The sequence below is a fragment of the Mobula birostris genome, chromosome 22 (assembly GCF_030028105.1).
Source record: "Mobula birostris isolate sMobBir1 chromosome 22, sMobBir1.hap1, whole genome shotgun sequence".
NCBI classification, from domain to species: domain Eukaryota; kingdom Metazoa; phylum Chordata; class Chondrichthyes; order Myliobatiformes; family Myliobatidae; genus Mobula; species Mobula birostris.
In genome coordinates this window covers 1,212,266-1,238,894 of record NC_092391.1, presented here as the reverse complement: position 1 = coordinate 1,238,894, position 26,629 = coordinate 1,212,266, and the positions used below count along the sequence as shown (strand labels likewise).

Sequence of the window (26,629 nt, the reverse complement as noted above, 5' to 3'; positions counted from 1 at the left end):
ACTGTCTCTCCTTTGTCCACCCTGCTGACTACTTCCTCAAAGAACTCTAACAGATTTGTCAGCCAAGGTTTCCCTTCGCAGAAACCATACTGACTTTGACTTATTTTATTATTAGTCTCTTGATACCCTGAAACCTCATCCTTAATAATAGACTGCAACACTTCCCCAACCACTGAGGTTAGGCTAACTGGTCTATAACTTCCTCTCTTTTGCCTTCCTCCCTTGTTAAAGAGTAGAGTGACATTTGCAATTTTCCAGTCCTCCAGTGATTCTTGAAAACGTGATCAATGCATCTGGTATCTCTTCAGCGACTTCTCTCAGGACCCTGGGATGTGGTCCATCTGGTCCAGGTGACGTAACCACCTCAAGACCTTTGAGCTTGCCTTACACTTTTTCCTTCGTAATAGCAATGGCACTCACTCCTGCTCCTTGACATTCACGGAGCTCTGGCACAGTGAAGACTGATGCAAAGAACTCACTAAGTTCATGTGCCATCTCTTTGTCCCTTATTACTACCTCACCAGCATCATTTTCCAGTGATTCAATATCAACTCTCACCTCCCTTTTATTTTTTATATAACTGAAAAAACTTTTAGAATCCTGCTTTATATTATTAGCTCGTTTTCCCCCATATTTCATCTTTTTCCTTCTTATAGCTTTTGTAGTTACCTTTTGTTGGATTTTAAAAGCTTCCCAATCACCCAACTTCCCACTCACTTTTGCTACCTTACATGCCCTTTCCTTGGTGTTTATAAAGTCCTTAACTTCCCTTGTCAGCCGTGGTTGCCTAGCCCTGCCATTTGAGAACTTCTTCTGTGGGACATACCTATCCTGTGCCTTGTGAACTATTCCAAAAGACTTCAGCCACCTCTGCTCTGCCGTCATCCCTGCCAGCATCCTCCTCCAATCCACCTGGGCAAGCTCCTCTCTTATGCCTTTTTAATTGCAATACTGACGTATGTGAGTTATGCTTCTTCCTCTCAAATTGCAGTGTGAATTCAATCATATTATGATCACTGTCTCCAAAGGGTTCCTTTACATTAAGCTGACTAATAATATCTGGGTTATTACATAACACTCAATCTAAAATAGCCTTGCCCCTAGTGCGCTCAAGCACAAGCTGCTGTAAAAAGCTACCTTGTCGGCATTGAACAAATTCCCTCTCTTGCCATCCGACACCAACCTGATTTTCCCAATCCCCTTGCACATTGAAGTCTCCCATTATAATTGTGACATTATCCTTATTACATGCCTTTTTCATTTTCGGTGCAATCTCAACCCCACATCTTGGCTACTACTTGGAGGCCTACATATGATTCCCATAATGGTGTCTTTACCCTTGCAATTTCTTAACTCCACCCACAAAGAATCAACGTTCTCTGACCCTATCTCACCTCTTTCTAAAGATGTAATTTTATCTTGTACCAACAGAGCCACACCACCGCCTATGCCTTCCTGCCTATCCTTTCATTGCAAAGTATATCCTTTGATGTTAAGCTCCCAAATATGGCCTTTCAGCCACAACTCAGTGATGCCCACAATGTCATACCGACCAGTCTCTTAATTGCACCATGAGCTTGTCCACCTTATTCCGAATGCTACATGCATTTACATACAGCAGTTTCAGTTCTGTATTCTTTGCCCTTTTGAATTTTGCCTCTGTGATACAATTTAACTCTTTGCTCTGTCTGCATTTGTACCCAATCATTGGCTTGTCCTTCCTTACATTCATGTTACTCCCATCATCTACTTGTAAACCCGCTGGCTGATCCTCAGCTCCGTCGGTTCCCATCCCCTTGCCATATTAGTTTAATCCACACCCAACAGCTCTAGTAAACCTGCAAGAGTATTGACCCCCCTCGGATTCAACTGCAACCTCTCCCTTTTGTTTAGGTCACATCTATCCCAGAAGAGGTCCCAATGATCCAGAAATCTGAAACCCTGCTCCCTGTCCCGATTCTTCAGCCACTCATCTATCTGCCACCTCATTCTATTCTTATTTACACTGTCATGTGGCACAGGCAGCAATCCTGAGATTACTACCCTTGAGGTCCTGCTTCCCAGCTTCCTTCCTAACTCCCTGTATTCTGTTTCAAGGATCTCCTCCCTTTTTCTACATATGTCACTGGTACCAATATGTAACGTTGCTGGTGAGCAGCCAGGAGACATGGTTTCAAAGGTTTCAAGTGTATTTGTGATGTCAGAGAAATGTATACAATATACATCCTGAAATTCTTTTCCTTCGTAACCACCCATGAAAACAAAGGAGTCAGAATATACAGTTAGGGTAAGTCCCTTGTGGGCATGCCATGCTGGTGCTAGAAGTGTGGCAGCACTTCTGGGCTGCCCTCCGCACAATCATCACTAATTTGATTCCATGCAAAGGACGCATTTCACGGGTTGTTTCGATGTACATGTGACAAATAATGCTAATCTTTAATCTTTATTTGACCTACCTCTCCCCACCCCCCACCCCCGCATCCCGAGTTCCTCCAGCAGATTGCTTGTTGTTCCAGATTGCAGCATCTGTATTTCCCTTGTAATATACAAGCTGGGTTGTTATCAGTGTGAGGAACATAATTCTGGTTACAGATTGGGTTACAGTGCATCAACTTTTCACTCATCATCAGTCATTCTAATACTCACCAGAGTGAACTTCTGGAGTAGGTATAGTCGGGGTGTCCCATACACAGCTTGGCCAGGGCTCTCTTCCATTGTCTTTAATGAATGGGAGTCCCTGAGGTTTATAATGAGCAGTGCAATCAATATTCCTCCTTTTTCAACTCCACACAGAGTTAGAGTTGTCTGCACAGAGTTGAGGCACCAAGCCCCAGAGACTGTTCATGAAAGGAATCTGTCCTGTTAGTAAATTGTCTGTTCTCACACACAGAATGACACAGATCTCATGGCGACCGGCACCCAGCTGCAGGGAGATGCTGGAAGTTTGCCTGATATCTCTCTGGTGAGTCTTGCACTTGTACCACATTGTCACCTGCCGCATAATTTCCTTTTCCGAACATGATTTGGTGTTTGCTTTTACAGCAACAGAAAACACATTTATTCATTTTTGCATTTTTGTTTCTGTCAGCTCGATGGAAATATGTATAAAAATAATTCAGCACCAACAGAGAATATTGAATGCTGTGAAATATTATCCCATTAGCAAATCACTCACTCAGCTTCAGAATGAACTTCTCTGTTTAATCACCTCTCTCTCCCTTCAGTATTTGGCTCCGTACTCTGTTTTCAACTATAAAACTCTATAAAGATTCCACAAATTTGGAGAACAGTTCAGGCCCTTCAGCCCATGATGTTCTGACCTTTTAATCTGCCTTGAGATCAATCTAATCGTTCTCTCCCACTGAGGTTTGTATGCTTTTTGTTAGTATAGAATACAGGTAGTAGCTGTACACCAAGAGGTAAAGGGAAAGCAAGGACAGAGGTTAATCCTCACTCAGTATCGGCTCCCTCACACAGTACGGATTCAGCCCTTCAGAGTTTACCTTCATTCTTTGATCTCAGTTTGTGGTGGTCCTGCACAGGTAACTGTACAGAGCAGGAGAGGGGCAGTGAGTAGGCTCTGTGCCAAATGTTGTGAGAAGTTTGTAGCAGCTCTTAAGAGATGAGATAAGGGGCTGCGTAATGCTACCACACGATGGGATTGTGGTTAAAGACCCATTGGTTCACTGTCTCTGCTGCCCTTTGGCCAATATGTCTTGTATCTCATTCAAAAACAAACATGTTGTTGCACTCTCAACAGATACAGCCAAGCTGTATGATTTAAAGTCACTTATAGCTGGTGTACAAATTCCAGCCTGTAATATTATTCACCACTGAGAACAAATAAACATAGAGACAGGGTCTGGATCCAAAACATACACATCGCAGTTCCTCCACAATTGCTGACTAGCCCGAAGAGTTCCTCCAGCCGATTAAATATAACTATGGTAAAATTATCCTTTTTATGCCAGTTTTATCAGTTGCAGGGTGATTCTACAGGTTGTTCTGCTCTGTGAGCAAGGCCAAATATAATCAGTCCATTTGCCCCACTGTGGTATTAGTTACTTTCTCCTATACAGAAGAGTAGCTTCACAATTCTGAATAAAGTCACATTTGTAACTCTGTTTGCTTTTTAGGACAATGTGCAGTTATTTACTGAGAATTCATCTGACTTGATATCTGCTCCACCAGAGTCTCCCAACCCTGCCTTTCCACAGACGATCAGGGACGCAGCAAACTGGAGCTCCTCAGAGTCGTCGCATTCTGGCCTCTTCTTCGTAGCTCCTCGAAGCCCTTCATTAACCACTACAAATATTGACAGCGATGCTACAAGTGACCGTACATCCCTCACCTCATCCTCTGTCATTTCATTGGATGAGTCTATTTGTGTGACCCAACCTAAAGACGTGAAAACACCGAGCCCGGGGAATGATATGCTGCCACAACTTGCTCACGTCACCCAGCACCTCATTGGGCCCTTCCCCAGAGTCAGGTCTCCGGCCCAGCTGCCATCACTTTCAGGGTCTGCATCGCCACCTCCTATGTCTCGTCCCGGCTCAACAGACAAGTCAGAATCACAGTTAGCAGCAACCAATCAGCACTTTGTCATGGTGGAGGTGCATCAAGCCAACAGTGAACCTGATGTCAATGAAGTTCGAACGTTACCCCACTCCCGAGGTAGGCTCCGGTTTCACTCCCCTTCTGCTCTCCTTTTATCTGTCCTGGTTTTCAGCCCTTATTCTTCAAGATGTGATATTCCAGTTAAACCATAGAACCTAGAAGTAGTTGAGGGGTTACAATTGCAACATTTAAGAGAAGTTTGGCTAGGTACATAGATGGGAGTGGTTTAGAGGGCTATGGTCCAGATGCAGATTGATAGTCGAGCTAGAATAACAGTTCAATGTGGACTATCATCAACACAAAGATTCTGCAGATGCTGGAAATCCAGAGTAACACACCCAAAATGCTAGAGTCTTACCCTGAAACATTAACTGTTTCTTCCTCTCCTTAGATGCTGCCTGGTCCACTGAGTTTCTCTAGCATTTTGTGTGTTACTCCACATGGACAGATGAGCTGAAGGGCCCTTTTCTGTGCTATTCTAGTTAATGTACAGCTGCAGAGGAAGTGCTCACTGCGGGTACATTTGCTGCGTTTGAGGAACTCTGATAAGTACATGGGGGAGGGGCTTGGAGGGTGATGGGGTGAATGTGCGCTAGCAGGGGTATGCTGTAGTTGGGCTGAAGGGCCTGTTTCCATGCTGTATGATTCTGTTGTCCGAGATTCTCAGTACAAGAATCACTGCATTGCAAAGCGTGGGGGGTGGGGCAGCTGTTTTTGAAGGTAGCTGCTGGTACTCGGCCTTTTAGAGTTCATTTCCGTTACTGACAGCCTTTGCCCCTGTTCCCAGCAGCCGCTGCCTTGTGCCAGTTATCTGACACTGGACAGACCCTCAGCGAGGACAGTGGGGTCGATGTTGCTGAAGTGACAGGCAATGGTAAAGACGCAAGTCTGGTTGCTGCAAGCAGCAAAGTCACCAGTGACCTGGCGAGGAACAGGAGCGACGCAGAGGGCCTCTCCAAACCAGTAAGTAAGGGCTGATACTGCTCTGTGCCTTCCTGGGAAAAGCATGACATTAGCTTAACGAGAGTACAGAAGAGCTTCACCAAGATGCTGCCTGGATTAGAGGGCATGTGCTGTAATGAAAGATTGGACAAACTTGGGTTATCTTCTCTGGAGCTCCGGAGGGTGAGAGAACATCTGATAGAGGTTTATAAGATTATGAGAGACATAGATAGAGCAGACAGGCAATGTCATTTTCCTAAGGTTGAAATCTTTAATACCAAAGGGAATCCATTTGAAGTGAAAAGGGGTAAGTACAAAGGAGGGGGGTAGAAGGGTGGATTGGCAAGTTTGCAGACGACACAAAGGTTGGTGGTGTTGTAGATAGTGTAGAGGATTGTCGAAGATTGCAGGGAGACATTGGTAGGATGCAGAAGTGGGCTGAGAAGTGGCTGATGGAGTTCAACCCGGAGAAGTGTGAGGTGGTACACTTTGGAAGGACAAACTCCAAGGCAGAGTACAAAGTAAATGGCAGGATACTTGGTAGTGTGGAGGAGCAGAGGGATCTAGGGGTACATGTCCACAGATCCCTGAAAGTTGCCTCACAGGTAGATAGGGTAGTTAAGAGAGCTTATGGGGTGTTAGCTTTCATAAGTCGAGGGATAGAGTTTAAGAGTCGCGATGTGATGATGCAGCTCTATAAAACTCTGGTTAGGCCACACTTGGAGTACTGTATCCAGTTCTGGTCACCTCACTATAGGAAGGATGTGGAAGCATTGGAAAGGGTACAGAGGAGATTTACCAGAATGCTGCCTGGTTTAGAGAGTATGCATTATGATCAGAGATTAAGGGAGCTAGGGCTTTACTCTTTGGAGAGAAGGAGGATGAGAGGAGACATGATAGAGCTGTACAAGATAATAAGAGGAATAGATAGAGTGGATAGCCAGCGCCTCTTCCCCAGGGCACCACTGCTCAATACAAGAGGACATGGCTTTAAGATAAGGGGTGGGAAGTTCAAGGGGGATATTAGAGGAAGGTTTTTTACTCAGAGAGTGGTTGGTGCGTGGAATGCACTGCCTGAGTCAGTGGTGGAGGCAGATACACTAGTGAAGTTTAAGAGACTACTAGACAGGTATATGGAGGAATTTAAGGTGGGGACTTATATGGGAGGCAGGGTTTGAGGGTCGGCACAACGTTGTGGGCCGATGGGCCTGTACTGTGCTGTACTATTCTATGTTCTATGTTCTACGAGATGTGAGGGACAAATGTTTTTACACACAGAATGGTGGGTGTCTGGAATGCTCTGCCTGGGGTGGTGGTAGAGGCAGATACTCTAGAGATTATTAGATAGGCACATGAATGAGAAAAATGGAAGGATACGGTTATTGTGTAGGCAGAGGGAATTAGTTTAGTTGGCTGTTTGATTAAGTTTGGCACAACACTGTGCGCCGAAGGGCCTTTTCCTGTGTTGTACTGGTCTGTGTTCCCTACGTGGAGATGTTGTGTATCTCTCACTGGAGCTGTCTCTCCAACTGACTGACCTGTTACCACAAGTGCTGGACATAGGAATCAGAACCCATGGCAGAGAAGGGAAGGACATTTATAAGAAGTGTTTTCAGAAATACTGGTCTGTCCCCAGTGGTAACAGGCAGATGACCAGGAGTTGTGATCAGTGCCTGAACTAACTGTTAGATTTGTTCCTCCTGCAGCCTGGCCTCCTAGAGCCAACCTCGGTCCTAGTGAGGGTCCCCAAGAGTGCACCCACCCTGGGCATTGCCATTGAAGGAGGGGCAAACACACGGCAGCCTCTGCCCCGCATTGTTACCATTCAGGTGGGTACTCTTTGCCATATCATTACCAATCAGGTAGGTACTATTCATAATAAGACTGTAAGGTATAGGAGCAGAATTAGGCCATTTGCCCAATCTAGTCTGCTCTGCCATTTCATCATGGCTGATCCATTATTCCTGTCAGCCCCTATCTCCTGCTGTGTCCCCATATCCCTTCATGCCTTGACCAATCAAGAATCTATCAACCTCTGTCTTAAATATTCATAAAGACTTGGCCGCCATAGCTGCCTGTGGCAAAGAATTCCACAGATTCACCACTCACTGGCTAAAGAAATTCCTCCTCATCTCCATTCTAAAAGGGTGCCCCTCTATTCTGAGGCTGTGCCCTCTGGTCTTAGCCTCTTCATCCATAGGGAACATCCTCTCCACATCCACTCTATCAAGGTCTTTCAAGCATTTGATAGATTTCAATGAGGTCACCCCTCATTCTTCTGAATTCTAGTGAATTTCCAGTTTAAGTTGGCACTAGTGAAGCTCAGCAACTGCTTGTTGGTGGCAAATAAAACAAAGAAAACAACTAAATACTTCATTAATTACACTTGTTCCACCAAACGATCACTGCAAACAATAAACTGCAAATAAAGCTTTCCTTTTGGAGTTGAGCTTTTGAACCACCTGTACAACCTGGTATTTTTGAAGCGTGGAAGGTGCAGGACAGCTGTGGTGTGGTGTGTACGGGCTGAATAAAGGCAGATTGAGTCCGGGCTGGAGAGTGGGGAATGAGCCAATGTTTGACCATTCCTGGAACAAACTTGGAGGCAATTTGATTTGGCAGAACTGAGGCAAGGCTAACAGAGGCAATGCAGAGTCAAGGGGGGGGGGGGGGCCCGGACCCAGGCCTGTGAGTGAGGAATGACCCGAGGTTTGATACATTTAAGTGCCAAGCTGAATTGGAAAAGTTGGGTATGGACTAAACTGAGGTGATGAGGCATCAGCTTGAGAGTGTATCAAAGCGGCAGGGTCCAAGTCCAGGAGCAAGGTCAAGACAATTTAAGTGTTGGGCCAGATAGAAAAGGACAGGGGGTTGGAGCCAGAGGCGAGGCACGGGCCGGTTCAAGTTGCTGCTCTGCGAGATTTACTACTCCCCCCACTGATCTTCAACTCGTTATACAGCAAGGTTGTGAGGAGGATGTTATGAGAATGCAAGGTGACTTGGACAGGCTGGGTGAGTGGGCGGATGCATGGCAGATGCAGTTTAATGTGGATAAATGTGAGGTTATCCACTTTGGTGGTAAGAACAGGAAGGCAGATTATTATCTAAATGGAGTCAAGTTAGCAAAAGGGGAAGCACAACAAGATCTAGGTGTTCTTGTACATCAGTCACTGAAAGCAAACATGCAGGTACAGCAGGCAGTGAAGAAAGCTAATGAGATGTTGGCCTTCATAACAAGGGGTATTGCATATAAGAGCAAAGGGGTCCTTCTGCAGCTGTACAGGGCCCTGGTGAGACCATACCTGGAGTATTGTGTGCAGTTTTGGTCTCCAAATTTGAGGAAGGGCATTCTTGCTATTGAGGGAGTGCAGCGTAGGTTCACAAGGTTAATTCCTGGGATGGCGGGACTGTCATATGTCAAAAGATTGGAGCGACTGGGCTTGTATACACTGGAATTTAGAAGGATGAGAGAGGATCTTATTGAAACATATAAGATTATTAAGGGATTGGACACGCTGGAGGCAGGAAGCATGCTCCCGCTGATGGGTGAGTCCAGAACCAGAGGCCACAGTTTAAGAATAGGGGGTAGGCCATTTAGAATGGAGCTGAGGAAAAACTTTCTCACCCAGAGAGTGGTGGATATGTGGAATGCTCTGCCCCAGAAGGCAGTGGAGGCCAAGTCTCTGAATGCTTTCAAGAAAGAGATGGATAGAGCTCTTAAAGATAGTGGAATCAAAGGTTATGGGGATAAGGCAGGAACTGGATACTGATTATGGATGATCAGCCATGATCACAGTGAATGGCAGAGCTGGCTCGAAGGGCCGAATGGCCTACTCCTGCACCTATTGTCTATTGTCTGTTGTTTACTCATCTCTGCAGCGAACTGTGGCTGTGGCCTGCAACTATCACAGTATGAACTCACTTTTGTGAACTTCAGTTCTGAATACTATTTCCTTACTTTTATTGTTTGCATGGCTTTTTTCTCCTTTTTTTCTCTGCATGTTGGGAGTTTGACAGTCTTCTTTTATTTCAATGGGTTCTATTGGGTTTCTTTGTTTTGTAGCTGCCTGTAAGAAAACAAATCTCAAGGTTGTATAAAGTATACATCCTTTGATAATAAATGTACTTTGACTTGAATACAAACCCAGAGCCATCAAACACTCTTCATATGACAAGCCATTCAATCCGGAAATCATCTTCATGAACTTCCTTTGAACCCTCCCCAATGTCAACATATCCTTTCTTGAATAAGGGATCCTAAATTGGTCACAATACTCCATGAGGCCTCACCAGTGCTTTATAAAGTCTCAACATTACATTCTTGCATTTATATTGTTTCCAATTGAAATGAATGTGAAAATTGCAATTAAGACTATAAGATATAATACAGAAGTAGGCCATTCGGCCCATCAAGTCTGCTATGCCATTCAAACATGGGCTGATCCAATTCTTCCAGTCATCCCCACTCCCCTGCTTTTACCTCATACCCTTTGATACCCTGGCTAATCAAGAACCTATCTATCTCTACCTTAAATACACCCAATGACTTGGCCTCCACAGCCTGTCATGGCACCAAATTCCACGGATTTACCACCTTCTGACTAAAGCAATTTCTCTGCACCTCTGTTCTAAATGGACGTCTTTCAATCCTGAAGTTGTGCCCTCTTGTCTTAGACTCGCCTACCATGTGAAATAACTTTGCTATATCTAATCTGTTCAGGCCTTTTAACATTCAGAATGTTTAGAACCATAAAACCATAGAACATTACAGCACAGAAACAGGCCTTTTGGCCCTTCTTGGCTGTGCCGAACTATTTTTCTGCCTAGTCCCGCTGACCTGCACCTGGATCATATCCTTCCATACGCCTCTCATCCATGTACCTGTCCAAGTTTTTCTTAAATGTTAAAAGTGAGCCTGCATTTACCACCTCGTCTGTTAGCTAATTCCATACTCCCACCACTCTCTGTTTGAAGAAGCCCCCTCTAATGTTCCCTTTAAACTTTTCCCCCCTCACCCTTAACCCATGTCCTCTGGTTCTTTTCTCCCCTAGCCTCAGTGGAAAAAGCCTGCTTGCATTCACTCTATCTATACCCATCATAATTTTATATACCTCTATCAAATCTCCCCAAATTCTTCTACGCTCCAGGGAATAAAGTCCTAACCTATTCAACCTTTCTCTGTAACTCAGTTTCTCAAGTCCCGGCAACATCCTTGTAAACCTTCTCTGCACTCTTTCAACCTTATTAATATCCTTCCTGTAATTTTGTGACCAAATCTGCACACAATTCTCCAAATTCAGCCTCACCAATGCCTTATGCAACCTCACCATAACATTCCAACTCTTATACTCAATACTTTGATTTATAAAGGCCAATGTACCAAAAACTCTCTTTATGACCCTATCTACCTGTGACGCTACTTTTAGGGAATTTTGTATCTGTATTCCCAGATCCCTCTGTTCTACTGCGCTCCTCAGTGTCCTACCATTTACCTTGTGTGTTCTACCTTGGTTTGTCCTTCCAAAGTGCAATACCTCACACTTGTCTGTATTAAACTCCATCTGCCATTTTTCAGCCCCATTTTTCCAGCTGGTCAAAAGCCCTCTGCGAGCTTTGAAAACCTCCCTCACTGTCCACTACACCTCCAATCTTTGTATTCATCAACAAATTTGCTGATCCAATTTACCACATTATCATCCAGATCATTGATATAGATGACAAATAACAATGGACCCAGCACTGATCCCTGTGGCATATCACTAGTCATAGGCCTCCATCCTGAGAAGCAATTCTGTACTACCTTTCTTTCTTTATTAATCTTTTCATTGATTTAAAAGGAGCATAAATACAATCAAGATGAGAATTATCTCAAATATATATATCAGTAACAATATAAACCAAGATTAAGATAGACATTATCAAAATCATAGAAATTGTTAAACTAGTCTAAAATATATAAGCAAAAATGAAAATAGCAATTCTCCTCTTATCAGTTTATGAAGAGAAAAGAAAAAATATTGAGTTTTAAGTGAAGAGAAAAAAAAAACCACGACACTATATACAAACTTTGTATAAAAAAACAAAAAAAAGGGACTGGGCAGTCCATTTTGAGGATACGACCAAAAAAAAAGAAAGAAAGACTTTCTGATCATATCTAAAACTTCAAAAAAAAGATTGAAAGAGTAATAAATCAAATTAAATGAAAATATTGGATAAAAGGTCGCCAGATTTGCTCAATTTTAAAGAATGTATCAAATATCCGACTTCTTATTTTCTCTAAACTTAAACAGGACATGATGGAGGAGAGCCAATAAAAGACCGTAGGTGGATTAGATTCCTTCCATTTCAATAAAATGGTTCTCCTAGCTAGTAAAGTCGAAAAGGCTATTATACGTTGAGCGGAAACAGGAACGTTTCCTGCTTCCAATGGGATAATCCCAAAAATTGCCATAAGCAAGTGGGATTGTAGATCGAGATCCAAAACTTTTGATAGTATTTTAAAAACATCTCTCCAAAAGTTATCTAGCTTTATACAAGACCAATTCATGTGAGTTAAAGTGGCCAACTCAGTGTTACATCTGTCACAAATAGGATTAATATTGGAGAAAATACGCGCTAGTTTATCCTTTGACATATGAGCCCGATGCACTGCCTTGAACTGTATCAAGGAATGACGGGCACAACTAGATGAGTTGGTTAACCAAGTGAAAATTTTATTCCAACAATCCTCCCCTACCACTCTCTGGCTTCTTCCATTGAGCCAATGTCTAATCCAATTTACCACCTCTCCATGTATACTTAGCGACTGAATTTTCCTAACAAACCTCCCATGCGGGACCTTGTCAAAGGCCTTACTGAGGTCCATGTAGACAACATCCACTGCCTTCCCTTCATCCACTTTCCTGGTAACCTCCTCGAAAAACTCCAATAGATTTGTTAAACATGACCTACCACGCACAAAGCCATGATGACTCTCCCTAATAAGTCCCTGTCTGTCCAAATACTTGTAGATCCTATCTTTTAGTACTCCTTCCAATAATTTACCTACTACCGACGTCAAATTTACTGGCCTATAATTTTCCAGATTACTTTTAGAGCCTTTTTTAAACAATGGAACAACATGAACTATCCTCCAGTCCTCCGACAGCTCACCCGTAGATACCGACATTTTAAGTATATCTGCCAGGGCCCCTGCAATTTCAACACTAGTCTCCTTCGAGGTCTAAGAGAATACCCTGTCAGGTCCTGGGGATTTATCTACTCTGATTTGCCTCAAGATAGCAAGCACCTCGTCCTCTTCAATCTGGTTCCATGACCTCACTACTTGTTTGCCTATTTCCATTGACTCCATGCCAGTTTCCTTAGTAAATACAGACGCAAAAAAAAACTATTTAAGATCTCCCCTATTTCTTTTGGTTCCATACATAGCCAACCACTCTGATCCTCAAGAGGACCAATTTTATCCCTTACTATCCTTTTGCTCTTAATATACCTGTAGAAGCTCTTTGGATTATCCGTCACCTTGACTGCCAAAGCAACCTCATGTCTTCTTTTTGCCCTCCTGATTTATTTCTTAAGTTTTTTTTTGCACTTTTTATACTCCTCAAGCACCTTATTTGCTCCCTGTTTCCTATACATGTCATACATCTCTCTCTTCTTCTTTATCAGAGTTCCAATATCCCTTGAGAACCAAGGTTCCTTATTCTTATTCACTTTACCTTTAATCCTGACAGGAACATGCAAACTCTACACTCTCAAAATTTCTCCTTTGAAGGCTTCCCACTTACCAATCACATCCTTGCCAGAGAACAACCGCTATGAGATCCCCCCTCATTTTCCTGAACTCCAGGGAATACAGCCCAAGAGCTGCCAGACGATCTTCATATGGTAACCCTTTCATTCCTGGAGTCATTCTCATGAATCTTCTCTGAACCCTCTCCAATGTCAGTATATCCTTTCTAAAATAAGGAGTCCATCATCCAAGTCATTGACATATAACATAAAAAGGAAGCGGTGCCAACACAGAGCCCTGTGGAACACCACTAGTCACTGGCAGCCAACTAGAAAAGGCTCCCTTTATTCCCACTCTTTGCCTCTTGCCAATTAGCCACTGCTTTATCCATGCTAGAATCTTTCCTACAATTCCACGAGCTCTTAACTTGTTAAGCAGCCTCATGTGTGGCACCTTGTCAAAGGCCTTCTGAAAATCTAAGTGCACAACATCAACCAATTCTCCTTTGAGTATCCTGCTTGTAATTTATTCAAAGAAATCCAACAGATTTGTCAGGCAAGATTTTCCCTTGAGGAAACCATGCTCTCCTTGGCCTGTTTTATCGTGTTCCTCCAAGTACCCCGAAACCACATCCTTAACAATCATTTCCAACATCATGCCAAGCACTGAGGTCAGACTAACTGGCCTATAATTTCCTTTCTTCTGCCTCCCTTCCCTCTTGAAGAGTGGAGTGACATTTGCAATTTTCCAGTCTTCTGGAACTATTCCAGAATCTACTGATTCTTGAAAGATCATTACTAATATCCCAACAATCTCTTCAGCTACCTCTTTCATAACCCTAGAGTGTACACCATCTGGTCTTGGTGATTTATCTACCTTCAGACCTTTCAGTTTCCCAGGAACCTTTTCCCTACCATACTGCTAGTGTCTTCCACAGTGAAGAATGACGCAAAATACTTATTCAGTTCATTCGCCATTTTCTTGTCCCCCATTACTACCTCTCCAGAATCGTTTTCCAGTAGTCTGATACCCATTCTTGCCTCTCTTTTACACTTTATGTATCTGAAGAAACTTTTAGTATCCGTTTGATATTATTGGTTAGATTACATTTATATTCCATCATTACCTTAACGACTTTTTCATTGCCTTCTCTTGGTGTTTAAAAGCTTGCCAATCCTCTAACTTCCCACTGATTTTTGCTCTATTATATGCCCTCTCTGTGGCTTTTATGTTGGCTTTGACTTCCCTTGTTAGTCTTGGTTGTGTCATTTTGCCTTTCGAATGCTTCTTCCTTTCTGGATGTATATATCCTGTACCTTCTGAATTGCTTCCAGAAATCTCAGCCATTGCTGCTCTGCTGTCGTCCCTGCTGGTGTGTTTTTTCAATCAATTCTGGCCAACTCCTCTCTCCATGCCTCTGTAATTCCCTTTACTCCACTATAATATTGTTGCTTTAGCTTCTCCTTCTCAAACTTCAGGGTGAATTTGATCATATTATGATCACTTTCCCTAAGGGCTCTTTTACCTTAAGCTCTCTAATCAATTCCAGTTTATTGCACAACACCCAGCACCTAATGCCCTTTTAACATGCCTTTTCTATTTCATGTTGTCATTTATAGACCACATCCTTACTACTGTTTGGGGGTCTGTATATAACTCTCATCAGTGTCTTTTTACCCTTGAGGTCCTTTAGCTCTACCCACAACGATTCAATATTTTCCAACCCAATGTCACCTCTTTCTAATGATTTCATTTCATTTTTTACCAACAGAGCCACACTACTCCCTCTGCTTACCTGCCTGTCCTTTTGATACAATGTGTATCCTTGGACATTAAGCTCCCAGCTATAATTTTCTTTCAGCCTTGATTCAGTGATGCCTACAACATCATACATGGCAAACTGTAACTGTGCTTCAAGTTCATCTACCTTATTCTATATATTGCGCACATTCAAATATAACACCTCCAGTCCTTTTTGATTTTGTCTGCCTTTTACATTGCAACTCTTCCTGTTGACTGTTATTTTGCCCTATCATCAGCTTCTCTTTGCTAGGAGTCTCAGTACACATTGCCTCTGTTTGTAATCCAACTACCTCATCCTCGGCACTATCACTCTGGTCCCCATCCCCCTGACAAACATCTCTAATAGGTAGGGTCCATATACGTGTAGGGTCCTCCTGCATCATTACCTTACAGGTTGGTACTACTCTGTCCCATCATACGGGTAGGTACTATTTGTAACAAGTAGGGTCCGCATCGAGGAGCCATACACTGATAAATGCACAAAAGTCCAATTGGGTTCAAAAACACAAAGTTTTAGAACTGGTGTTCAGGTTATTGATGCAGGGACGCACGTTTGAACCACATGGAAGAATTCTGGAAATGACAGCTGCTAGTTGCTGGTGTATTGACCTGAATCTGCCCAGCAAGTAACTCGGGTGGAAGATATGACTGGCCTAGTGCACACGCTGTCCCGTAAACAATTGATTGAACTCGAAGCAGTAAGGGTGTGAAACGCTGAACCATTCAGTTTGATGAAGGCTGATGCTCATAATTCACCACATCAAAATGTCCACCCAGTTCCAGAATCCAGCCCAAGGAGACAACCTCCCTGTATTCATTAGGTGAACAGACAAGGGGTTCTATGGGTGAGAACAAGATTCCCGGATGGTATGTTGCCTCCCAGGTGCCAGGGCCCGGGATACCTCAGCATTCTTAAGTGCAAGGGTGAATTGTTTGAAATCATGGGCCATATAGTTACTAATGACCTGGGTAGGATGAGTGATGAGGTTCTACATAGGGAGTTCATGGAGTTAGGTGTTAAGTTAAAGGGCAGGACCGCCAGGGTTGTGATCTCAGGGTTGCTATCCATGCCACATGCTAGTGAGGTCAGAACTATGATCATTATACAGTTTAACACATGGCTAAGGAGTTGGTGTAGAAGGGAGGGCCTAAGATTTTTGGATCATTAGGCTCTCTTCCAGGGAAGGTGGGACCTGTACAGAAGGGACAGTTTGCACTTGAACTGGAGGGGGACTAATATTTTAATGTGGAGGTTTGTTAATGCTGCATGATGGGGTTCAGACTAAAGTTGCAGGGGGATAGGAACCAGAGTGCCAGAACAGTTAGTGGAGAGGTTGTGAAAGCAGGTGTTAGTAAGACCTCAGACAAAGTCAGGAATCAAAAGGTTGAGCATGGTGCGGCTAGTGTCCTGAGCTGTGTATATTTCAATGCAAGAAGTATCGTAGGAAAGGCAGATGATAGTACTGAAGGTGAAGTAGTTTACAAACAGAGGCAATACATAGTGAGAAAAGGCTGATGATCGGGCAACATTGCAGTCCACAAAATGAGTTGCAACATAAAAGACGGACAAAATCAAAAGAGATTAATACAGGAATGACAGTGTTGTATGCATACAGTATGGAATAAGGTAGATGAACTTGCAACATAGTTGCAGATTGATACGTATGATGTTGTAGGCATCACTGAATTATGGCTGAAAGAGGATTACCACAGGGAGCTTAATGTCCAAGGATATACATTGTATCGAAAGGACAGGCAGGAAGGCAGAAGGAGCAACATGACTGTTGGTAAAACATGATCTCAAATCTTTAGAAAGTGTCACAGGGTTGGAAGGTGTTGAATCATTGTAGATTGAGCTAAGAAACTGCAAAGTTAAAAAGACCCTGATGGGAGTTGTATACAGACTCCAAACAGTAGTAAGGATGTGGTCTACAAATTACAACAGGAGATGGAAAATGCGTGCCAAATGTGCAATGTTACAATGGTCATGGGGGATTTCAATATGCTGGTAGATTGGGGAAATCAGGTCGGTGCTGGATACCAGGAGGCAGAATTTCTAGAGTGCCTACAAGATGTCTTTTCAAAGCAGATCGTTGAAGAGCCCATTGTGTGTTGTGCAATGATCCAGAATTGATTAGCAAGCTTAAGGTAAAAGAACCCATAGGGAAAAGTGGTCATTGTGGGCCGAATTCACCCTGAAATTTCAGAAGGAGAAGCTAAAGCCAGATGTATCAGTATTACTGTGGAGTAGGCGGAATTACAGAGGCATGAGAGAGGAGTTGGCTAGAATTGATTGGAAAAAAAAGCACTGGCAGGGATGACAGCAGAGCAGCAGTGGCTGGAATTTCTGGAAGCAATTTAGAAGACATAGGATATATACATCCCAAAAAGAAAGAAGTATTCAAAAGGAAAGATGATACAACTGTAGCTAACAGGAGAAGTCAAAGCCAACATAAAAGCCAAAGAGAGGGCATATAGTAGAGCAAAAAATAGTGGGAAGTTAGAGGATTGGGAAGCTTTTAAAAATCAACAGGTAGCAACTAAAAAAGCCATTAAGAAGGTAAAGATGGAATATGAAAGTAAGCGAGCCAATAATATTAAAGAGGATACTAAATCTTCCTTCAGACACATAAAGTGAATGACAGAGGCAATAGTGGATATCGGACTGCTGGAAAGCGATGCTGGCGATTGTAATTGACAAGGAAATGGCGAATTAACTGAATAAGTATTTTGCACCAGTCTTCACTGTGGAAGACTCTAGCAATATTGTGGAAGTTCCAGGTGTCAAGGTCATGAAGTGAATGTTGGAATTCTTTGAAGAAATAACAAGCAGGATAAATAAAGGAGAATCTGTTGATGTTGTGTACTTAGACTTGCAGAAGTCATTTGTCAAAGCGCCACCAATGAGGCTGCTTAACAAGCTACAAGCCCATGGTGTTACAGGAAAGGTTATAGTGTGGATAAAGCAGTAGCTGATTGGGGCAGCAAAGAGTGGGATAAAGGGAGCCTTTTCTGGTTGGCTGCCAGTGACTAGTGGTGTTCCACAGAGGTCTGTGTTGGGACCTATTCTTTTTACATTATATGTCAATGATTTGGATGATGGAATTGATGGCTTTGTTGTAAAGTTTGCAGACAATATGAAGATAGGTGGAGGGACAGGTAGTTTTGATGAAGTAGAGAGACTACAGAAGGACTTAGATTAGGAGAATGAGCAAAGAAATGGCATATGGAATACAGTGTTGGGAAGTTGTATTGGAAAATGCACTTTGGTAGAAGAAATGAAAGGGTTGATGGTTCTCTAAATGCAGAGAAAGTACAAAAAAAAACTCAGGTCGTCATTTTAGAATGGAGATGATGAGGAATTTTGTTAGCCAGAGAGTCGTGAATCCATGGAATTCTTTGCTGCAGGCAGCTGTGGAGGCCAAGCCTTTATATTTAAAGCAGAGGTTGATAGATTCTTTATCGGTCAGGGCATGAAGGGATATGGGGAGAATGCAGGAGATTGGGGCTGAGAGGAAAATTTGGTCGGCCATGATGAAATGGTGGAGCAGACTATATGGGTCAAATGACGTTATTCTGCTCCTATATTTCATGGTCTTATGGTATCACATTGATTCCTGAAAAAGGGCTAATCTCAGGGACGTCAGCTCAAACTTCATTCCTTACACACCAATCACCTCACAGGAAGGGTCTCGCCATTTCAAGATTAAGTATTGTTGCTATTGTTCCATCAAATAACCCTCTGGGGTGTAAAAGGTGCTTCGAGCATCATCTAGCTCCTCTGGTCATGCATGTGCTGCTGGCTGACAGCCCATGCTAGTTGACATTTAAATATCAGCTGCTTATTTCTGTGCCAGATAGCACTTGCCAAGTATTTCTGTAACTGGTGTGGTTCTGAGGTTGGTTTCGGATGGACAGGAGGAAATTTTTCCCAGTTTCTAAAACAAAAGTAAGGAACACAGCAGGTCAGTCCTCTATTGGTCAATGTCAAGGGTCTCAATCCCTGCCTCACCCTACTGACCCCACCCCACTGAGTTCCTCCTGCAGATTTCAGTGTCTGTAGTCACTTGAGTCTCCATGCTGCCCAGTATCTGCCTATCCTGCAAATGCTTGAGATTAAGGCATTGAACAGATACCATTCCTTCAGGCCTTTTACCATAAAGGTCAGGAGGAAATAAAGTGATTTGCTTCTCACCACATTTGGGAATAGGAGTGTCCTGAACCTCATTGTCAATGTTATGGCCTAATAGAAAGTTTATAGAATACATGAATCTGATGGAACTCAGATGTATGTAACTCTACAAAGAGAACATCCAAACACGAGGAAACCTGCAGATGCTGGAATTTCAAGCAATACACATAAAAGTTGCTGGTGAACGCAGCAGGCCAGGTAGCATCTCTAGGAAGAGGTACAGTCAACACTTCGGGCTGAGACCCTTCATCAGGACTAACTGAAGGAAGAGCTAGTGAGAGATCTGAAAGGGGGAGGGGGAGATCGGAAATGATAGGGGAAGACAGGAGGGGGAGGGATGGAGCCAAGAGCTGGACAGGTGATTGGCAAAGGGGATATGAGAGGATCATGGGACAGGAGGCCTAGAGAGAAAGAAAAGGGGGAGGGGGAAAACCAGAGGATGGGCAAGGGGTATAGTCAGAGGGACAGAGGGGGAAAAGGAGAGAGAGAAAAAGAACGTGTGTATATAAATAAATAACGGATGGGGTACGAGGGGGAGGTGGAGCATTAGCAGAAGTTTGAGAAGTCAATGTTCATGCCTTCAGGTTGGAGGATACCCAGACGGAATATAAGGTGATGTTCCTCCAACCTGAGTGTGGCTTCATCTTTACAGTACAGGAGGCCGTGGACTGACATATCAGAATGGGATGTGGAATTAAAATGTGTGGCCACTGGGAGATCCTGCTTTCTCTGGCGGACAGAGCGTAGGTGTTCAGCGAAACGATCTCCCAGTCTGCATCAGGTCTCGCCAATATACAGAAGGCCACATCGGGAGCACCGGACGCGGTACATCACCCCAGCCGACTCACAGGTGAAGTGTCGCCTCACCTGGAAGGACTGTCTGGGGCCTTGAATGGTAGTGAGGGAGGAAGTGTAAGGGCATGTGTAGCACTTGTTCCACTTACAGGATAAGTGCCAGGAGGGAGATTGGTGGGGAGGGATGGGGGGAACAAATGGACAAGGGAGTTGCGTAGGGAGCGATCCCTGCAAAAAGCAGAGGGGGGGGAGGGAAAGATGTGCTTAGTGGTGGGATCCTGTTGGAGGTGGCGGAAGTTACGGAGAATTATATGTTGAACCCGGAGGCTGGTGGGGTGGTAGGTGAGGACCAGGGGAACCCTATTCCTAGTGGGGTGGCGGGAGGATGGAGTGAGAGCAGATGTGCGTGAAATGGGGGAGATGCGTTTGAGAGCAGAGTTGATGGTGGAGGAAGGGAAGCCCTTTTCTTTAAAAAGGAAGGACATCTCCTTCGTCCTGGAATGAAAAGCCTCATCCTGAGAGCAGATGTGGTGGAGACGGAAGAATTGCGAGAAGGGGATGGCATTTTTGCAAGAGACAGAGTGAGAAGAGGAATATTCCAGATAGCTGTGAAAGTCAGTAGGCTTATAGTAGACATCAGTGGATAAGCTGTCTCCAGAGACAGAAACAGAAAGATCTAGAAAGGGAAGGGAGGTGTCGGAAATGGACCAGGTAAACTCGAGGGCGGGGTGAAAGTTGGAGGCAAAGTTAATGAAGTCAACGAGCTCAGCATGCGTGCAGGAAGCAGCGCCAATGCAGTCGTCGATGTAGCGAAGGAAAAGTGGGGGACAGATACCAGAATAGGTTTGGAACATAGATTGTTCCACAAAGCCAACAAAAAGGCAGGCATAGCCAGGACCCATACAGGTGCCCATGGCTACACCTTTAGTTTGGAGGAAGCGGGAGGAGGCAAAGGAGAAATTATTAAGAGTAAGGATTAATTCCGCTAGACGGAGCAGAGTGGTGGTAGAAGGGAACTGGTCAGGTCTGGAATCCACAAAGAAGCGGAGAGATTTGAGACCTTCCTGATGGGGATGGAAGTATATAGGGACTGGACATCCATGGTGAAAATAAAGCGGTGGGGGCCAGGAAACTTAAAATCATCAAAAAGTTTCAGAGCGTGAGAAGTGTCACGAACATAGGTAGGAAGGGATTGAAGAAGGGAGGATAAGACCGTGTTGAGGTATGCAGAAACGAGTTCAGTGGGGCAGGAGCAAGCTGAGACAATAGGTCTACCAGGACAGGCAGGTTTGTGGATCTTGGGTAGGAGGTAGAAACGGGAAATGTGGGGTGTGGGAACTATAAGGTTGGTAGCAGTGGATGGGAGATCCTCTGAGCGGATAAAGTTGGTGATGGTGCAGGAGACAATGGCCTGGTGCTCCTTAGTGGGGTGACGATCGAGGGGTAAATAAGAAGAGGTATCCGCGAGTTGTCGCTGTACCTCAGCAAGGTAGAGGTCAGTACGCCAGACTACAACAGCACCCCTCTTATCGATGGGTTTTATAGTAAGGTTAGGATTAGTGCGGAGGGAGTGGAGAGCAGAGCGTTCGGAAGGAGTGAGGTTGGGATGGGAACAAGATGTGGTGAAGTCGAGACGTTCCTGTCTTCTCCTATCATTTCGGATCTCCCCCTCCCCCTCTCACTTTCAAATCTCTTACTAGCTCTTCTTTCAGTTAGTCCTGACGAAGGGTCTTGGCCCGAAGCATTGACTGTACCTCTTCCTAGAGATGCTGCCTGGCCTGCTGCGTTCACCAACTTTAAAGTGAACATCCTGTGAGTTTACTTCTGTCGGTATTCTAAGGAGACATTTCTCAGTTCAGGGTTAGTTTGTATTTTAAGATTAGACAGGACTTTTACATCTGGGTTGTCTGTATGTGACCTCTGTCATTTTTTCAGAGGGGAGGATCAGCACATAACTGCGGAAAGCTGAAAGTTGGCCACGTGATTTTGGAGGTTAACGGACTGCCACTTCAAGGAAAGGAACATAAAGAAGCAGCAAGACGTATTGCAGAAGCATTTAAAACCAAGGACAGGAACTGGATTGATCTCCTGGTAACTGAGTTTAATGTTGCCCTTTAGGAACTCCTGCCGCTACCCCTCACTATGGCCCCAAGTTCTACAACTGTGAAAAAGTACCTAATGTCAGCAACAATACAACATCTGTCCCCCAGTCCATCCAGTCTGCTCACCAGAGTTAACAGATGATCCCAACTCTGCCTGTCAGCAAAATCCTCTTTATGGCTTGGCACTTAGATCTCACTTTTGAAAGTGATGTCCAGATACAACAGCTGAATATCTTTATTTATTGAAGAAGTATTGTGGTCACTGATGTAACCTAATTCTGCATATTAACCTAAGTGAGTTAATGTTCCAGAGTAATTCCCATTTGGCCTGGGAGAGGGGTTTCTGGCAGAACGGGACAAATATTTGTGAGAATGCGTCCATGCTGTGTCAGAGAGCTGACGAGTAGCTATGCTGTACCACTGTCATTGTCAGAGTGGGTGTGCTGTCCATCAGAGATTTATTGTTGCCACAGGATTTACCCAAACACCAGGAATGCTGGCAATTAAAGATGAATTTCCTGTACGAATGTTGTCGGAGCATTGGAAGAACTTGCCGCATTCTATAACAGCTTGAGCTTCGCATCAGTAGCACAGCAGAAGAGAATAGTTCAAGCTACGGCCAGATTGCTGGGGATTACCCCATCATTGCGAGGACCACTCCAAGATCAGATTGATTGTCTCAAGATGCTGATAGCTATGAACGGTGGGAGGAAGTTTCAGGCTAACCCTCCCCACACTCACATCAGTGTGTATCTGCAGAGTGGCTGTGTGTTGTTTCTCTGGGAAGTAGAAGGCAGATGGTTTCTGATCCACCCTTATCCCTGACCTGTTTGTCTGTCTCTGCCTGGGCCGTCTTCAACCTAGCAGTGTGAACACTGAATTCTCAAACTATCCGTAACCAATCCCTCTCTTCTTTCTTTTTCTCCCCCTCTGATCCAACTGTCCCCCATCACTCACTCTTTTCCCATTGGTTCCATTCCCCCTTCACACCTCTCCAATGGGATTCCACCTTTTTCAGCCCCCTGACATGTCCACCTATCACCTCTCAGCTTCTTACATCATTTGCACTCTCCCTCTGCCTCACCTGGATCCACCCATCCTCTGCCAGGTCCTTCCCCCAATGCTTGACACCATCTTCTCTCTGTCATTCTGTCCAGGTGAAGCATTTTGATCCACAATGTAATTATCCATCTCCCCCAACAGATGTTGCCTGACCTGCTGAACTCCCTCAGCGGTTCATGTGGTGCCAGGTATTTATGTGGAGACCTGCTTCCACCTAGTGGCAGGTGGATGAGTTGCAGTTTATTTTATTAAGTGGGGATAAGGGTGTCAGTAAGGGTCGGCAGCTGAATCCATCGAGTAAACACGATGGGAAAGCTGGATAAGTGGCCGTTCCCTGCCCTCTCCCCAGAGGCAGGTAACTTCTGTCTCGTGCCTGCAATGCACACACCAGCACCTGACTCTTGCCCAGCCCATCTGTGAAGCCTCAGTGTGTCAGACTGCTGGGTCTGACCCCATGCCTTGTTAACCCTTCATGAGCAGGTCCAGTCCAACATGTTTTACAGCGGTTCCACATATTGTTCAGAATCAAACCGGTGTAACAGCGTAAAAGTAGTTGTTACATCACCCGGGATAGTTCATTGGATGCCGTTGTGATAACAAAAAATCCCCAGTTTGCAATCTGTTGTGATGAATTCTGTCTCTTTATTTATTGTGTGTTTTATTTTGTTAACCTGGAGAGTAGTGTTGTGACACAGGCTGCCTCTTGAGTTGAGATTTGACCTTATAAATACCTTCTGTATGACTCCTCACAGAATAGCCCTGGTTCCATGATGAGACTCGTAGACTCGTGTTCAAATGTTTCCCTAGATATTTACCTGGGCTTTGGCTCTGCACTCTTTGATTTGTCCTGGGTTGGGGCTGGAGATGCTTCTCCCAGAGATCTGACTGGCTGGAATTGTACAGCTTCCTTCCCCATCAGTGCAAAGCCCACAGGCTGTTGAGCACAGTGGTCTCACTACAACAATGGTCACTAGATTCTTGAGATTTCCACCCTTTGTCCTATTCGAGGAATACTGTTTCCAGTGCCATCCCACAGTAGTTCAGCATACCCCGGTCCAAACAGCTATTTCATTCCACGCAAATTCCTGATGGGAGAGGACTATGGTGGGGTTTTAGAGGAGTGGGTCCTGGAATTATCTCTTGTGAAATAAAATGGCAAATGATGACTGCTTAACAAATTCCGCATGGCTGAGAAAGTGAACCAGCATTTCCCTGCCTGAGCTCTCTGCTTGTTGCTTCTATTTTTCTCCCCATTGTTTTGGTAGCTGGATCGTGCAGTGAGTTCTCTGCCGTTGGCTGACCGTCATCATTGCCTCTAATGCAGCACTGGTATCCTTGTGTTTAGAGTCTGATGATCTCTTATGGCTTCTGAACAACGTGAGTCTATGTCCGTGATACCTGTACAGTTTATTACCTAACCTTGTAAATTGCTTTCAACCTCATTACAGTATTTGTACCAGATTTGTGCTTTACATTTTCCAATAAATCTGACAAACACCCTCAAGTTCCAATGTTGTGGACTGACCACAGAGTGGTAGTGAACTGACCATTTATTCTGATGACTCTGGGGATCTTTGTGTCTAGTTCAGGCAGAAGGACTAAATCCTTTGACTCCTGAGAGTGTCCAGTCAGAATGCAGGTTCCAGTGAGGTGAGGATTCACACAGTCAGGGAATAATCTCCACTTTAATAAGGAAGGTGGACTGACCTCTACTTTGCAGAGGCCCAGCAACAACTGTCAGGCACTCCTATTAGATTCCCTCTATTCCAGCCTTTTTCACCAATCAATTTCCCAGCTCTTTTCTTCACCACTCCCCAACCCCCAGCCTCCGATTTCACCTATTACCTTGTGTTTCTTCTTCCCCTCCCTAAACCTAACTGACTCTTCGTCTTTTTCTCTTCAGTCCTGATGAAGGGTCTCAGCCTGAAACACCGACTATTTATTCATTTCCATGGATGCTGCCTGGCCTGCTGAGTTCGTCCAGCATTTTGTGTGTGTTGCTTGGATTTCCGGCATCTGCATATTTTCCCTTGTTTGTGATGGGTCCACTTTAATAATACTGGTTTGGATCTGTACATCGCTGAGCAGGGCCATGTCTATTATACCTCCCCAAGGCACTGAACGAGATAGGGGCTACTGCAGCCCTGCCTGTGAACAAGCCCTACACTGCTGTTGGGGAGGGAGTTCCAGCATTTAGATCCAGTGAATAGACAGACTGATATATTTCCAAGTCAGGGTGATGCATGATGTGGAGGTGAACCGACAGGTACTGATGCTGCCCTGTGCCTGAAGCACTTGTTCTCCTTGGTGAGAGGGTCTATCAGAGTAACCTGGGCAGGTAACTGGGGTGCATTTTGTAGATGGTGTGCACTACAGCCACTGTGCACTGCTGGATGAGGTAGGAAGTGTTTGGGGGGGTGGGGTGGATGGTGTGCCCGTGTCAAGGGCTGCTCCTGAAAGCAGTTGGAACTGCTCTGATCCGTGGGGCATTTATCTATTTACTTTATTGAGGGATTCCGTGTGGAACAGGCCTTCTGTCCTGTTACACTCCTGTCTTGTGTGTGTGAAAGGTGGAAAGGCCCTGGACGGTCATCACAGGTTCCCCAGCCTCAGCTCTAAGCATATCGCCAATGTCAGTCTGTTTCGGCAGTTGATGAGCTGACTGTTAGCCGTAGCCCCCTTCTGAGGAGGTTTTGGGTACAGTCGTTACATATTAATGAATAATGTAGACTTTACACTGGCTACAACCTGACTCCAGTTGAGGTTAAACTGTTTGATAGTTAGCGCTGAATGATGGATGAACAACATGGGCCATTCCCAAACCAACGTTCCTACCTGTCTGGAGACAAAGATCAGGGGAGTTTAATCACAAACAAGAGAAAATCTGCTGATACTGGAAATCTAAGCACACACACAAACTGCTAGAGGAACACAGCAGGCCAGGCAGCATCTATGGAAAACAGTAAGCAGTCTACATTTCAGCTATCTATTTCACTAAGTAAAAGGTTTGATTATCTGCTTGCTGTGAGGTGCACTGCATATCTGCCAGTGAGGACAGTAAATCAGGTTTAATTATCATTCAACTATGTACATGAATACCGCCAAATGAAATCATTCCTTTGGGGCCAAGGTACAAAACACAGAACCAACAGTCACATATAACACTCAACACATCGCACATACAATTATGACAGCAGAAAAACATACAATCACAACAAAATATATAGCCAAGTCACTGAGTGGCATGGCCTATAGATTGATGATACATGAGATGTTGTTTTAGAGCTATGTTCCTGCAAGAACAAGCCCATAGCAGTTCCTCATCGCACGCTAATTCAGCCACAGATGAACGCAGTCCAACTTGTCTTCCGCCAAGCGAAG

The 26,629-nt window shown here is 44.4% G+C and overlaps 1 protein-coding gene across 3 annotated transcripts in view; it reads left to right on the top strand.

Annotated features, from left to right (window-relative positions):
- Nucleotides 1–24,802, top strand: part of whrna (whirlin a) — a 193,069-nt gene extending 168,267 nt beyond the window's left edge. For 2 of the 3 annotated variants that reach the window (XM_072239952.1, XM_072239954.1), the window contains exons 9-13: nucleotides 2,891–2,962; nucleotides 4,137–4,677; nucleotides 5,408–5,583; nucleotides 7,269–7,391; nucleotides 22,020–24,802. In XM_072239952.1, the coding sequence (XP_072096053.1) occupies nucleotides 2,891–2,962; nucleotides 4,137–4,677; nucleotides 5,408–5,583; nucleotides 7,269–7,391; nucleotides 22,020–22,202 (1,095 nt within the window). In that variant the 3' untranslated portion in view covers nucleotides 22,203–24,802. The remainder of the gene's footprint in view (nucleotides 1–2,890; nucleotides 2,963–4,136; nucleotides 4,678–5,407; nucleotides 5,584–7,268; nucleotides 7,392–22,019) is intronic. The other variant, XM_072239953.1, reaches the window with a different exon arrangement.
- Nucleotides 24,803–26,629: the final 1,827 nt, after the last annotated feature.